A 13,892-nucleotide genomic window follows, 5' to 3' on the forward strand; every position below is an offset into this window, starting at 1 on the left:
AAAAAGATGATGTGATCAACATCTCAGGCTTCCCATTAGACTGGCAGCTGTAACCTTTACACTGTCTATTGTTCATTATGTTAAACATGACACATGGGGGATGGAGAGGGCAGCATCATATTTTCCTGTAAAACAAGAACAGTCTCTGCCTATTTGTGCCATCTGTGGCTACTTTCATCCATGTTAGAGGATCTTCCCCACATGTTCTAAAGAATAAGTCAACTCACAGAACACCACAAAAATCAGTGTTCAGGTTAATGAAGATCTTGACACCCAAACCTCCAAATGCTTTCAACCTCCAAACGTTCTGGTCTCAAAACCTTACACTTGGGGGTGGAGAGGACAAAAAAAGAATGAAAATTAGCCAGGCATGGTGGTACATGCCTGTAGTCCCAGCTACTCAGGAGGCTGAGATGGGAGGATCACTTGAGCCTGGGAGGTGGAGGCTGCAGTGAGCAGTGATCACACCACTACGCGCCAGCCTGGGCAACAGAATGAGACCCTGTCTCAAAACAAACATACAAAACAAAAGAGAAAAGAAAGACAGGATAAACTCTAGGCTGATGTCTTTAGCACTGTGTTAATGTGCATACCCGCCCCGCCCCCCAAACCACACACACACTTAATAGAAGACAGAGGGCTAAGGAAGAAAATGGACTCACACTTGACCAAGGAACTGAAAAGTGCAACTTACACGGAGGTGTTCTTTCCTGTCAGGTTTTGGTTCTGATGTTTAAAGCAGCACCTCTGAGGAGGTATAGCTCCCTGTTTCAGTCTCTAAAAGAGCTGGAAGTATACTACAACAATTTTCACGGCACACTTCCTTGAAATTCATCGAAAATAAGACAAGAGGGGAAAGCCTATGTTCTGATTTTGTTTAAAAGGACAAAAGAGAAACAGAAAACCTAACATTGCATGTTCTCACTTGTAAGTGGGAGTTAAACATTGGGTACACATGGACACAAAGATGGGAACAAGAGACACTGGGGACTTCAAGAGGGGGAAGGGAAGGAGGAGGAGGCAAGAGCTGAAGAACTCCCAGTGGGTACTATGTTCACTGTCTGGATGGCAGGATCAACAAAAGCCCAAACCTCAACATTACACAATATACCCTTGTTTTTTTTGTTTGTTTGCTTGTTTTGTTTTGAGACTGAGTCTTACTCTATCGCCCAAGTTGGAGTGCAGTGGCACGATCTTGGCTAACTGCAACCTCCACCTTCCAGGTTCGAGCAATTCTCGTGCCTCAGCCTCTTGAGTAGCTGGCATTACAGGTGCCCGCCACCATGCCTGGCTAATTTTTGTATTTTTAGTAGAGACGGGGTTTCACCATGTGGGCCAGGCTGGTCTGGAGCTCCTGACCTCAAGTGATCTGCGTGCCTTGACCTCCCAAACTGCTGGGATTACAGGCATGAGCCACTGCGCCTGGCCGCAATACACCCTTGTAACAAACCTGTATGTGTACCCCTGGAATCTAAAAGAAAAAAAAAAGAAACACAAAAGAGGAAAAAAAAAAGAAAGAACAGGAAATTTGATAAAATACCAAGTTTGAGCTTTCTCCCCCAAGCTAAGTGGGTGATATTATTTTCAGCTCCTTTTAACATTTTTTTTTTTGGTCTTTAAAAATCATGCATTATATTTTATAAGAATAGTGAAACTTTTTCGAATCACCCTTCTGGCCTTTCACTAGAAAAAGGCATTCATGTACACATAATACTGGGCAAACAACTTACAGATATGCTTAAAAAAAGCAGCAGTCATTGTGCACTTCATCACCATGCACCCGCAGCAGGGAAAAAAAAAAAAAAAAAAGCCTCTTTCACGTAAGAATGTCCTCCATAAAGTGAAAGTGTAAAGAAATACAAGGGAAAGAAGAAGATCAAATTCAAGAAAGTGGTTAACTGTGGTGGAGAGGGAAAGGGTTCCTATGTGAACAGAAAGCAGTTCACATAGGTTTAAACTGCATTGGAAAGGATTTGTTAAACTGATAGGTACATAAAAGTGTTTCATTCTTTAGAACTTTTTGTATATTATGTTTTTTAATTTTGCTCAGATTTTTCAAAACCTTGTTTTAAAATAAGAAAGTACTGCTCAATAGAGAAGTATACCAGAATCTAGTTTACCAGAACCCGGGGTTCTAAATCAGTAGCCAAGGGCTGAACCTGGCCAGGAGTGTTTGGCTTGGACAGCACTATGTTTGGTTTTGCTTTTTCATTGTAATCTGAATGCCTTGAGGCAGGATATGCACTCTTTAATTAGCCAGAGTTACCTCCATTTTCTTTACAGTAGATGAGAGTTTTTAAAAACTGGAACGCTCATGCATTGCTGGTGGGAATGTAAAACGGTGCAGCAGCTTTGGAAACCAGTTTGGCAATTCCTCAAAATGTTCAGAATACAGTTATCATATGACCCAGAAGCGTTCCATAACTAAAAATGAATCTAAGAGAAATGAAAACGGACGTCCATACAAAGACTTGTACACAAGCTGCATTATCCACAAAGCCAAAAGAGTAGAAACAATCCAAATGCCCATCAACTGATGAATGGATAAACAAAATGTGATAAAACAGACTATTATTTCATCATAAAAAGGAATGAAGTATTGATAAATGCTACAAAGTGGATAAACCTCAAGAACCTGATGCTAAGAAGCCAATCACAGAAGACCACATCATGTATGATTTCATTTATAGCAAATGTCCAGAACAGGCAAATCTCACATCTACAGAGACAGAAAGTGGATTAATTAACATGGTGATAAAAATGACGTGCAAGCAGATAGTGGTGCAGGTTGCACAATTCAGTAAGTGTAATAAAAACCACTGAATGGTTCACTTTAAAGGGGTGGATTGTATTGTCTTACTATTATATCTCAATAAATCTTTTAAAAAATAAACCAGGGACATCTATTTGGTTCTTAGAAGCTTATAAACTGGATTAAACCCCTCAAATTGGGGTCTGAGGACTCTTGGGGGATTCCCCAGAGCTTTTCAGAGAGTCTGGAGGTTGGGATTGTTTTCATAACAATACTAAGGCATCTGCCTTCCTCACTGTGTTGACATTTGTGCCGGTGGCACCAACATGATGGAGGGGAAACTGCTGGTGCCCTGGGCACAAAGACATCACAGTGCAGCAGTCTCTGTGCTTTTCATCACCACGCACCCGCAGCAAGGGAGGAAAAAAAAAAAAAAAAAAAAAAAAAGCCTTTTCCACATAAGAATGTCCTCCATAAAGCAGAAAGAATGATTATTCATTTTATTCAGTCTCGGCCCTTGAGTACACAGCTATTTAATATTATTGCAGTGAAATGCGAAGATTGAGACAAAATATATTTTTTAAAAAAGATATGAGACAAAAAAGAAAAAAAGTATGTTCGAGTTGTGGATTAAACTAGTCACTAGCTTAAACTTTCCACTTGAAACTGACAGTTCCTATGGGAAAATGCACTCCATTTTCCAAACTCACCTATGCCTCAACTTTTATAACACAAATGATTCATACAGTGGAGGCTCCCACTCTCCATGGGAAAATGCACCTTAATCCCTTTTAAGGCAACGTTTTAAGTATACCAATTAACTTTTTAGCCAGAGTTAGCAAGAAAGGCCTGTTTGGTGGGTAGAGGAGAGAAAGAAGCAAAAATAGAAGATAAAACTTAGCTTAAGAAACTATTTGTATCGTGCCACCACACTCCAGCCTGGGCAACAGAGGGAGACCCTATCTCAAAAACAAACAACAACAACAAAAAACCCCAAACAAACAAAAAAGAAACTACTTTCCCTACCATGGTGACAGGCATTAATGTTTTATTACAATCTCACCATGGCTTCCAAACAACAACAACGAAAATTTATTATAGGATAAAAGTTTAATAAGTTTTAAGATATAATTCAAATAAAATAAGGCCTACAGATTTAGTCATTTAAAGGGAAGCAATTTAGAAATATACTGCTGACAAAGATTTGGAAAATCCCAAGAACCGATCTAGAAAATTAATTGAGGGGAAGAAGATAATTCCAAGAAGATATTAATTGTTCTAGTAGTATAAGAAGTACAGCTCTGCATGAGCAAATAAGTGATAAAATGTATCCATGTGTATCCAGGATTATACACAGAAGAACTAGACTGATCTGGTGGATTCAAGTATTTCAGTCAGGAGAGTGCTCCGAGCAGTGGTGTGGAATAGGAAGAGTTCGTCATTTATCTTTTCCATATTTGACAAAAACGTCCTTTTGTTCTTATCCTATGTTCACAGCAATGTTTTGACCTGGTTTTCCAATTAGTTGATACCAAGAAGGAGAAGAATGGATTGCTGAGATTAATATTTTATTCACTGTAAACATAAAATCAGAGGTCCTGCCTGTCTCCTTAAGAGATGGCATGTTAGTCCCCAAGACTCCACTCAACATTAAGCAAACTGAGTAAAATAAAGTTTATGACCTTGCAAAGCTGAAATTTCTCTAGAACTAGGTGATTTCTTGGTAGACATCTATACTCAAGCATTGAATTGAATATATTTTGGCTTAAAAATGTAGTAACCGGTCGGGTGTGGTGGCTCACGCCTGTAATCTCAGCATTTTGGGAGGCAAAGGCAGGCGGATCACTTGAGGTCAGGAGATCGAGACCAGCCTGGCCAACATGGTGAAACCCCTTCTCTACTAAAAATACAAAAATTAGCTGGGAGTGATGGTGGATGTCTGCAATCCCAGCTACTCGGGAGGCTGAGTCAGGAGAATTGGTTGAATCTGGTGGGGCGGAGGTTGCAGTGAGCCAAGATCGCCACCATTTCACTTCAGCCTGGGCAACACAGCAAGACCCAGTCTCAAAAAAAAAAAAAAAAAAAGTAATAACTGGCCCAGTGTGGTGGCTCACACCTGTAATCCCAGCACTTTGGGAGGCCGACGCAGGCAGATCACTTGAGGTCAGGAGTTCGAGACCAGGCTGGCCAACATGGCAAAACTCTGTCTCTACTAAAATACAAAAATTAGCCGGGCATGGGGGTGCACACCTGTAATCCCAGCTACTTGGGAGGCTGAGGCATGAGAATTGCTTGAGCCCAGGAAGCGGAGGCTGGAGTGAGCCGAGACGGCACCCCTGCACTTCAGCCTGGGCGACAGAGTGAGACTCTGCCTCAAAAAAAAAAAAAAAGAAAAGAAAAAAAAGAAAAACTACTTCTCCTGATGTAGTCTCTTGCCATGCTAGCAACGTTCTGTTTCTTATCTGGGTGCCACTTATATTATAAGGAATGTATTCACTATGAAAATTCATCAAGCTATACATTTTGCTGTATGTGTCTCCACGTTAATAACAATAAACCTGCCCATGTACAGAACACTTTGCAAGATCTTTTAAAAGTCACTAATTTATTAGATCTTTGTGGGAAAAAACCTTTGTGAGACACGTAAGACAGGTTCAAAAAAATTAAAAATAACTCACTATGATAACATAATGAAGGATTCGATTTCAGATTTTCTCCAAATCCAGGGCTCTTTTCTTTTCTTTTTTTTTTTTTTGAGACGGAGTCTCGCTCTGTCGCCCAGGCTGGAGTGCAGTGGTGTGATCTCGGCTCACTGCAACCTCTGCCTCCCAGGTTCACGCCATTCTCCTGCCTCAGCCTCCCAAGTAGCTGGGACTACAGGTGCCCGCCATCACGCCCGGCTAATTTTTTGTATTTTTAGTAGAGACGGGGTTTCACTGTGTTAGCCAGGATGGTCTCGATCTCCTGACCTCATGATCTGCCCACCTTGGCCTCCCAAAGTGCTGGGATTACAGGCGTCAGCCACTGCGCCTGGCCCAGTGCTCTTTTCAACTCAATTAAACTCAACTCAAAAGAATATCTGCAGAGTGCCAAATACAGCGCTGGTTCTAGAAGGATTTATGAATCCTACTTTGCACAAAGCCTCATGCCAAATGTCTTTCACCTGTCCTCTCCACTTTCAGGGCTAATACAAAAACATCTCTGATACAGCTGATCTCCAGAAAAGGTCAGCCTATCCCCACTCTGACCCATTCTCTACATTGCCAATCAACAACTTTTCCTAATCCACCTTGATCCTCAATCATAATACTCAAAAACTGTCAAAAACAAAATCTTCCTGATAAAAATACAGGCCAAACTTCCTCATCTGCTTTCCAGGTCTTCTGTAATCTTATCCCAGCTTATTTACAGTCCTCCATTTACTAAGAAAACCCAAAATAATCTTTTCCTGCCCCAAATTCATGTTCTTCCTTTTCCTTTTGTTCATACTACCATACATATCTAGAAATGATACTCAAATATTCATCCTCAGCCCTCGAGTCTCTTTCCCCCAAAGACATTAAAATCCACTGTACAGCTGGAAGTTACAATCCAAAACAATCTATAATCATTAAATTAGGTAAGACAGATTATAAATGACAGGTATTTAGAGGAAAGAAATCACTGCGGGCTGCAGGCATACCTTCATGAAGATAGCACTTGAAATGGGCTCTGACAGCATTTGAACTGGCAGAAGTAAAAGCCACTCATGCTAAGGAACCGACTTACATCCTAGCTAATCCTCCAGCCAGCTGCACCTCCTTCAAGAAGACTTCTTCAATTGCTTCTCAACATAACACTCACTCTCTTCTGTGTGCTTCTAATACAATTACTACCTCTAATACTCATTCAGGCACACTGTCATCCCATATTATAGACTTCATCTCTTCAACTTGAGTACAGGCTCACAGAAGACAGCAATATGTCTCTACAGGGTAGGCATTCGATATCTATTCAATGCAACTTAATTCAGCAGCCACAGTTGCTTCCAGTTACTTAAACATCCATTGAGCACAGCACTGTTTCTTAACTCACCGGGCATCTCCTTTGGAAAGATTCGTATTTACAGGATTAAGAATAACCTTGTTTGCATCCACATCCACCACACATTTGGTATGCAAGTCAGTCTCTGTGGATAAAAAACAAGAAAAACAGTCATTTTAAAAAGTAATTTATTTCAGAAAAGGCAAAATTCAGAAAAGACAAAAATTCAATACTCTTTCATAATGCAAACACTCAATGAAGTAGGAATAAAAAAAACTTCCTCCACTTGATAAGGAGCACCAACAAAAACCCACAGCTAACATCACACTTAATGGTGAAGGACTGGGCAGCTTCCCACCCTACATCAGGAATGAGACAAGGATGTCTGCTATCCAATTTCTACTCGCCACTATACTAGGAATTCTAGTCAGGGCAGTTAGGCAAGAAAAATAAACAACAGGCATCCAGATTGGAAAGGAAGAAGTAAATCCTAAGACAGAGAAAATCCTAAGGAAACCGCTAAAAATCTGAGAATAAACAAGTTATGCAGAATACAAGAATATATAAAAATCAGTTGTGTTTCTATATACCAGCAATGAAAAATCTGAAAGTGAAATTAAAAAAACAATTTCATTTATAATAGCATCAAAAATATCAAAATACTTAGGAATAAATGTAAAAGAAATGCAAGACTTATACACTGAAAATTCCGAAACACCGTTGAAAGAAATTAAAGACGTGTGAGGGATATCCCAATTACTCTGATTTGATCATTACACATTGTATACATGTATCAAAATATCACATGGCCGGGTGCGGTGGCTCACGTCTGTAATCCCAGCACTTTGGGAGGTCGAGGTGGGTGGATTACTTGAGGTCAGGAGTTCAAGACCAGCCTGGCCAACATGAAACCCTGTCTCTACTAAAAATACAAAAATCAGCCAGACATGGTGGTGGGCACCTGTAATGCCAACTACTAGGGAGGCTGAGGCAGGAGAATCGCTTGAACCCAGGAGGCAGAGGTTGCAGTGAGCTGAGATCGTGCCACTGCACTCCACCCTGGGAGACAAGAGCAAAACTCTGTCTCAGGGGAAAAGAAGAAAAGAAAGAAAAACACAAAATAGGTACAACTGTGATATATCAGTTAAAAAAAAAAAACTTTTTAAAGAAATTGAAGACTCAAACGGGAAGACACTGCATGTTCATGAATTGAAAGACAATACTGTTAAGATGACAATATTCCCCAATTGATCTACAAGATTCAAGGCAATCCTATTAAAATCTCAACTAGCTTTTTTATAAAAACCAACAAGGTCTGACAATCCATACAGAAATGCAAAAAATTCAGAATAGACAAAACAATCTTGAAAAAGAAAAAGAGGGCACTCACCCTCCAATTTCAAAACTTACTACAAAGCCACAGTAATCAAGACAGTGCAGTACTTACATAAGGAAAGACATATATAAATCGATGGAATAGAATTGAGTCCCCAAAAATATATACTGTCACATTTATGGTCCATTGATTTTGATAACGATGCCAAAACAACCCAATGGAGAAAGAATAGTCTTTTCAACAAATGGTGAGACACTGGATATCCATAGGCAAAAGAATGAAGTTGGATCCCTACCTCACATCACATTCAAAACTCCAAACAGATCAAAGGGCTAAATGTAAAAACTAAAACTATTAAGTTCTTAGAAGAATACAAAAGTGTATATCCACATGGCTTTGGATTAGGAAATGAACACCCAAAACACAGACAACAACAAGATAAACTGGACCTCATCAAAATTAAAAACTCTGGGGCTGGGCATGGTGGCTCATGCCCGTAATCCCAGAACTTTGGAAGGCTGAGATGGGGGGATCATTTAAGGCCAGGAGTTCAAGACCAGCCTGAGCAACATAGTGAGACCCCCCACGTCTAAAAAAAACAACAAAAAAGTAGCCAGGTATGGTGGTACATACCTATAGTTCCAACTACTGGGGAGGCTGAGGTGGGAGGATCCTTTGAGCCCAGCAGTTAAGGGTTACAGTGAGCTATGAGTGTGCCACTGCACTACAGCCTGGGCAAAAGAGATCTGTCTCTAAAAACAAAAATTTTTTTTAATTAAAAATTTGTGTGCTTCAAAGCACACCATCGACAGTGAAAAAGGGAATGAAAAAGTATTTGCAAATCATGTATCTAATAAGGAACTTGCATCACAATATATAAAGAACCCTTACAACTCAATAATAAAAAGACAAATAGGCCAGGTGCAATGGCTCACGCCTGTAATCCCAACACTTTGAGAGGCCAAATTGGGAGGACTGCTTGAGCACAGGAGTTTGAGACCAGCCTGGGCAACATAGAGACTCTGTCTCTACAAAAAAAAAAAAAGTTTTTAAAAATAGCCAGGCATGGTGGTGGGAGCCTATGGTCCCAGCTACTCAGAAGGTTGAGATAGGAGGATGGCTTGAGGCAGGGAGATCAAGGCTGCAGTGAGCTGTGATGGCAATACTGCACTCCAGCCTAGGTGTGAGAGTAAGACCCTGTCTCAAAAAAAAAAAAAAAAAAAAAAAGACAAACAATCAAATTTTTAAATAGGCAAAGGATCTGAATATGTCTCTCCAAAACAGATATAAAAATGGCCAATAAGCACAAGAAAAGATGTTCCATGTCATTCAACATTGGAATGCAAATCAAAACCACAATGAAATACCATCTCGCATCCACTGGGATAACTATAATCAAAAAGACAGATCATCACAAGGGTTGGCAAGGGTGTGGAGTAATTAGAACCCTCATACATTACTGGTAAGAATGTAAAATGGTGCAGTCACTTCAGATAATAGTCCAGCAGCTCCTCAAAAAGTTAAACAGCGTTACCATCTGACCCAGCAATTCCACTCCTAGATACATACCCATGAGAACACAAAACTTGTACACAAATGTTCACAGTACCATTATTTGGATACTCATAACAGCCAAAAAGTGGACACAACCCAAATGTCCATCAACTGACCAATGGGTAAATGTGGTATATCCCTAGCGCAGAACACTACTGAGCAAAAAAAGGAATGAAGAACTGTATTAGGCCATTTTCACACTGCGATAAAGATATACCCAAGACTGGGCAATTTACAAGAGAAAGATGTTTAATGGACTCACAGTTTCATGTGACTGGGGAGGCCTCACAATCATGGCAGAAGGCGAAAGGCACATCTCACATGGCAGCAGAGAAGAGAAGGAGAGTCAAGCGAATAGGGTTTCCCGTTATAAAACCAGCAGATCTCATGAGACTTATTCACTACCATGAGAACAGTATGGAAGAAACTGACCCCATGATTCATTTGTCTCCCACTGGGTCCCTCCCACAACACAAGGGAATTACGGCAGCTACAATTCGAGATGGGATTTGGGTGGGGACACAGCCAAACTGTATCAAGAACTGATACAAGCTACACTGTGTATGAAGCTAATGCTAAGTGAAAAAAGCCAGTCATCAAAAACCATACATTGTATGATTCCACTTACTTGAAATATCCAGAATAGGGAAATTTGTAGAGACAAAATAAATTAGTGATGTCTAGGGCCAAGGAGTGACTGCTAACAGGTACAGTTTTCTTTCAGGGCTGATGAAAATGTTCTAACATTGATTGTGCTGATGGCTGTACAACAGTGAGCAAACTAAAAACACTGAATTGGTTGAATTGTATGGGGCATGAATGATGTCTCAATACAGCTGTTTTAAAAAAGTAAAGACCATGGCTTGTTTATCCTCTCATATTCTTATATTATTCTATTTTTCTGACCCAAAGTATGAAACTGTTTGTTTCCCTTATCTCCGCTACTAAAAGATAAGCTCTGCCGGGCACAGTGGCTCATGCCTGTAATCCCAGCACTTTGGGAGGCCGGGAGGGGTGGATCACTTGAGATCAGGAGTTTGAGACCAGCCTGGCCAACATGGTGAAACCTCGTCTCTACTAAATATACAAAAAAATTAGCTAGGCATGGTGGCATGTGCCTGTAGTCCCAGCTACTCGAGAGGCTGAGGCACGAGAATCACTTGAACCCAGGAGGCGGAGGTTGCAGTGAGCCAAGATCACGCCACTGCACTCCAGCCTGGGCGACAGAGCAAGACTCCGTCTTTAAAAAAAAAAAAGATAAGCTCTAAGGAAAGGAACAATACCATGTCAGAGTTATTCTGTACTTCCTAAAGAACCTTGGCCAAATGTCAATGTCATATTCATTATAACTTAAGAGTGTTTCCACTCTCAAGAAAGTTAATTGTTTTTTTCACTTTAACTCACATAATTAAGCCAAATGCAAAAAAGCAAAACAAAACAAAAACTTCCTTCCCTGTGCTGGCCAAAACTTAACTTTTCTCACATCAGTTATTTTACATTTATTCTCAAATACGTATTCAAAAAGTACTAAGTAGTTAGTGGTCTCTCTTTTAGCCAACACATTTTTCAAGCAAAGAGCAAAGAGAATCAAAAGGAAAACTTTAGAGCTATGTTTTACCTAAATGTGGAAACACAAGCCCAAAAAAGGCAAATCTGTTCTACCGTGGTCAACTAGCATTAAAGTCTATTTCTGATGTTTTGTCTTTAAATCTGCTCTAGACTATCACAGAAATGCTGCAAGAAAGTCTCAGCCACACTGCAGCAAGTTTTCAAACATGCAATTTTACCTCTTCACTTCCTCAGGCCCAGAGGTCCATGAGAGTTTCTTAAAACCACTGCTTAATGGAATCTGACCATATTGTATCAGCTGGCTCCTTACAGTCAAATCTATATCATACACAAGCACATTATCAACTCTCCGGAAATCTACTGTGACTCACCACCCACCACAGAGTTGGTCATTAGTTTCTTGCAAGAACATTTCGTCTGCACAGAAGAACTGTAAGTGCAGTTCTCATACAGAATACATCTAGAATGCAGGCCTGAAAAAAATCGGTGGCTCATCAAACATTTCCCCCACAATAGTGCAGTTCCTTCATTTCAAATTATCTTCAATTAAGAAGGCAGCCAAATACTGTCCTTCAGTATTCACGTTTCTCTCCTATGCTCTTAACAGCTTCTCCCTCTGCCACCCCCTACACCATGCATATCATCAGATAAAACCAATAACTTGGAAGAATTAAATGGTATGATTAAGGGACCAATCCCTAGAAAATCCAAAATAATACAAAAAAATCACCTAATAACTAATACATCTAACCTAAACTCATTTTGTCCTAGAGATGGCAACTTACAAATGTCCCTTACATCTAACACCCATCAAAGATGGCCTTTAATATGTAAACAACCATCTTCACTATTTCAATCTTTTTTGTCAAATAAAATTCCCACCCCAACCCTGTCGATTGAAGGATAGCAAGAGAAGGCTTTTCAAAGGACTGTTGAGAATATGTATACTGGCAGAACATCTAGGACACATGCCCAATCAAATAAAGGCAGTGAGATCTGAAGCAAGCTTAAGGGTCAGATATATGAAAAGCATTTTAAAATGAAACACATTTCGATATAAAATGCTATAGCTAGTGTACCATCAAATGTTACTAGTTGAATTAAATTGTGTTGCTACAAGATTCTAAATATGACACACTCGCCACTGAAAACTTCTTGCTGTATATAGCACTTAGAAAGCAAAGCAGTGGCGTAGACAACATGGTGAAACCCCATCTCTACAAAAAATACAAAAATTAGCCGTGCGTGGAGGTGGGAGCCTGTAATCCCAGCTACTCAGGAGGCCAAGGTGGAAGAATCACTTGAACCCGGGAGGCAGAGGTTGCAGTGAGCCGAGATCACACCTCTGCACTCCAGCCTGGGCAACAGGGGGAGACCCTGCCTGGAAGAAAAAAAAAGGCAAAACAATGATTAAATAGCAGTTACAAATTTAAGCCTTAAATTTAGCCTGGAAAAACAAACAAAAAACACCTACCAAAAATCCAAAAGATCAACACCTTTCTCTTGGCTTAAAATACTAAATTAAAAAGAGCCTAGCTGCTATGCACTGCCTTTGTGAAAACAGCACTAAAGTGTACCCGTGTTCACAGCAGCAGCTAAAATGCAGAGGCAACCCAAGCACCCATTGACGAATGAAGAAACAAAATGTATATACATACACTGGAAAAGTATTCAGCCTTAAAAAGGAAGGAAATTCTGACGCACCATATCATGAACCTTGAAGAAATCATGCTAAGTGAAATAAGCAAGTCACAAAAGGACTATGATTCCACTTATATGAGGTACCTAGGGTAGTCAAATTCATAGAGACACAATGTAGAATGGGGGTTATGAGGGGTTGGGGGAAAATGAGAAAGGGGAGTTGTTATTTAATGGAGATGGAGTTTCGGTTTTGCAAGATGAAAAACATTCTGTGAATAGATGGTGGTGATGGTGATATAACAATGTGAAATGTACTCAATGCTACTGAACTGTGCACTTCAAAGGCTAAAATGCTAAATATATTGTATTTCACAATTTAAAATATAGCACTCAATACTATTATAAGTAACGCATGAACAACAGTTTATTCATAGTGAAGCCTAAAATAACAAGATAATTTAATTAGTACTATGTATAAGAAGCAATTAAAAACCAGAGTGATCTTAAAGTAGTACTGTAAGTTTATTTCATGAGTAATCAAGCTTTACAGTACTCAGAACCACAAATGCTTTGACATACCCATGGGCCAGGAAAGGAAAGAAAGGAAAAAAAAGGAAAAAGGAAAAAGGGAAGGGGGATGGGAGAAGGGGGAAGCAGGAAGGAAGGGGAGGAAAGAAAAAAAGGAAGAAATTAATTTATTCCACCAACATTAAAGATCCCGTATTATTTCCCAAACAAGATTCCTTTCCAGGGCAAATTCCCCACAATGAATATTAAAATATCAACAGTTGACAACTCAGTTTATTCAGCCAGCATATTAGTCACCTTGTAAAAGTGAACAATAATTTAAAACAAGTCTTTCTTCGCTGTACACATCAGCTATGGCTCGCACCCAGTGACATCATAGTAAAACACGGGCAGGGCCTGGGAGACTCCCTTTACATAACTCATGTTCCATCTGGGGAAATGCATCATTCTCAGTTTGAACAAAATAATCTGCTTTTCTAATTCTCATTT

At 39.9% G+C, this 13,892-nt stretch overlaps 1 protein-coding gene across 7 annotated transcripts in view; it reads right to left on the minus strand.

Annotated features, from left to right (window-relative positions):
- The window catches only part of KIF13B (kinesin family member 13B), a 193,805-nt gene that overhangs the window by 169,197 nt on the left and 10,716 nt on the right, over positions 1-13,892 (minus strand). For all 7 annotated transcript variants that reach the window (XR_010159235.1, XM_063816266.1, XM_016959285.4 and 4 more), the window contains exon 2: positions 6,827-6,920. Coding sequence is in view for 5 of the 7 variants with exons in the window: in XM_016959285.4 (XP_016814774.4) it covers positions 6,827-6,920 (94 nt within the window). In the remaining 2 variants the exon portion in view is untranslated. The remainder of the gene's footprint in view (positions 1-6,826; positions 6,921-13,892) is intronic.

The sequence above is a fragment of the Pan troglodytes genome, chromosome 7, assembly GCF_028858775.2.
Source record: "Pan troglodytes isolate AG18354 chromosome 7, NHGRI_mPanTro3-v2.0_pri, whole genome shotgun sequence".
In the NCBI taxonomy this organism is placed as follows: Eukaryota; Metazoa; Chordata; class Mammalia; order Primates; family Hominidae; genus Pan; species Pan troglodytes.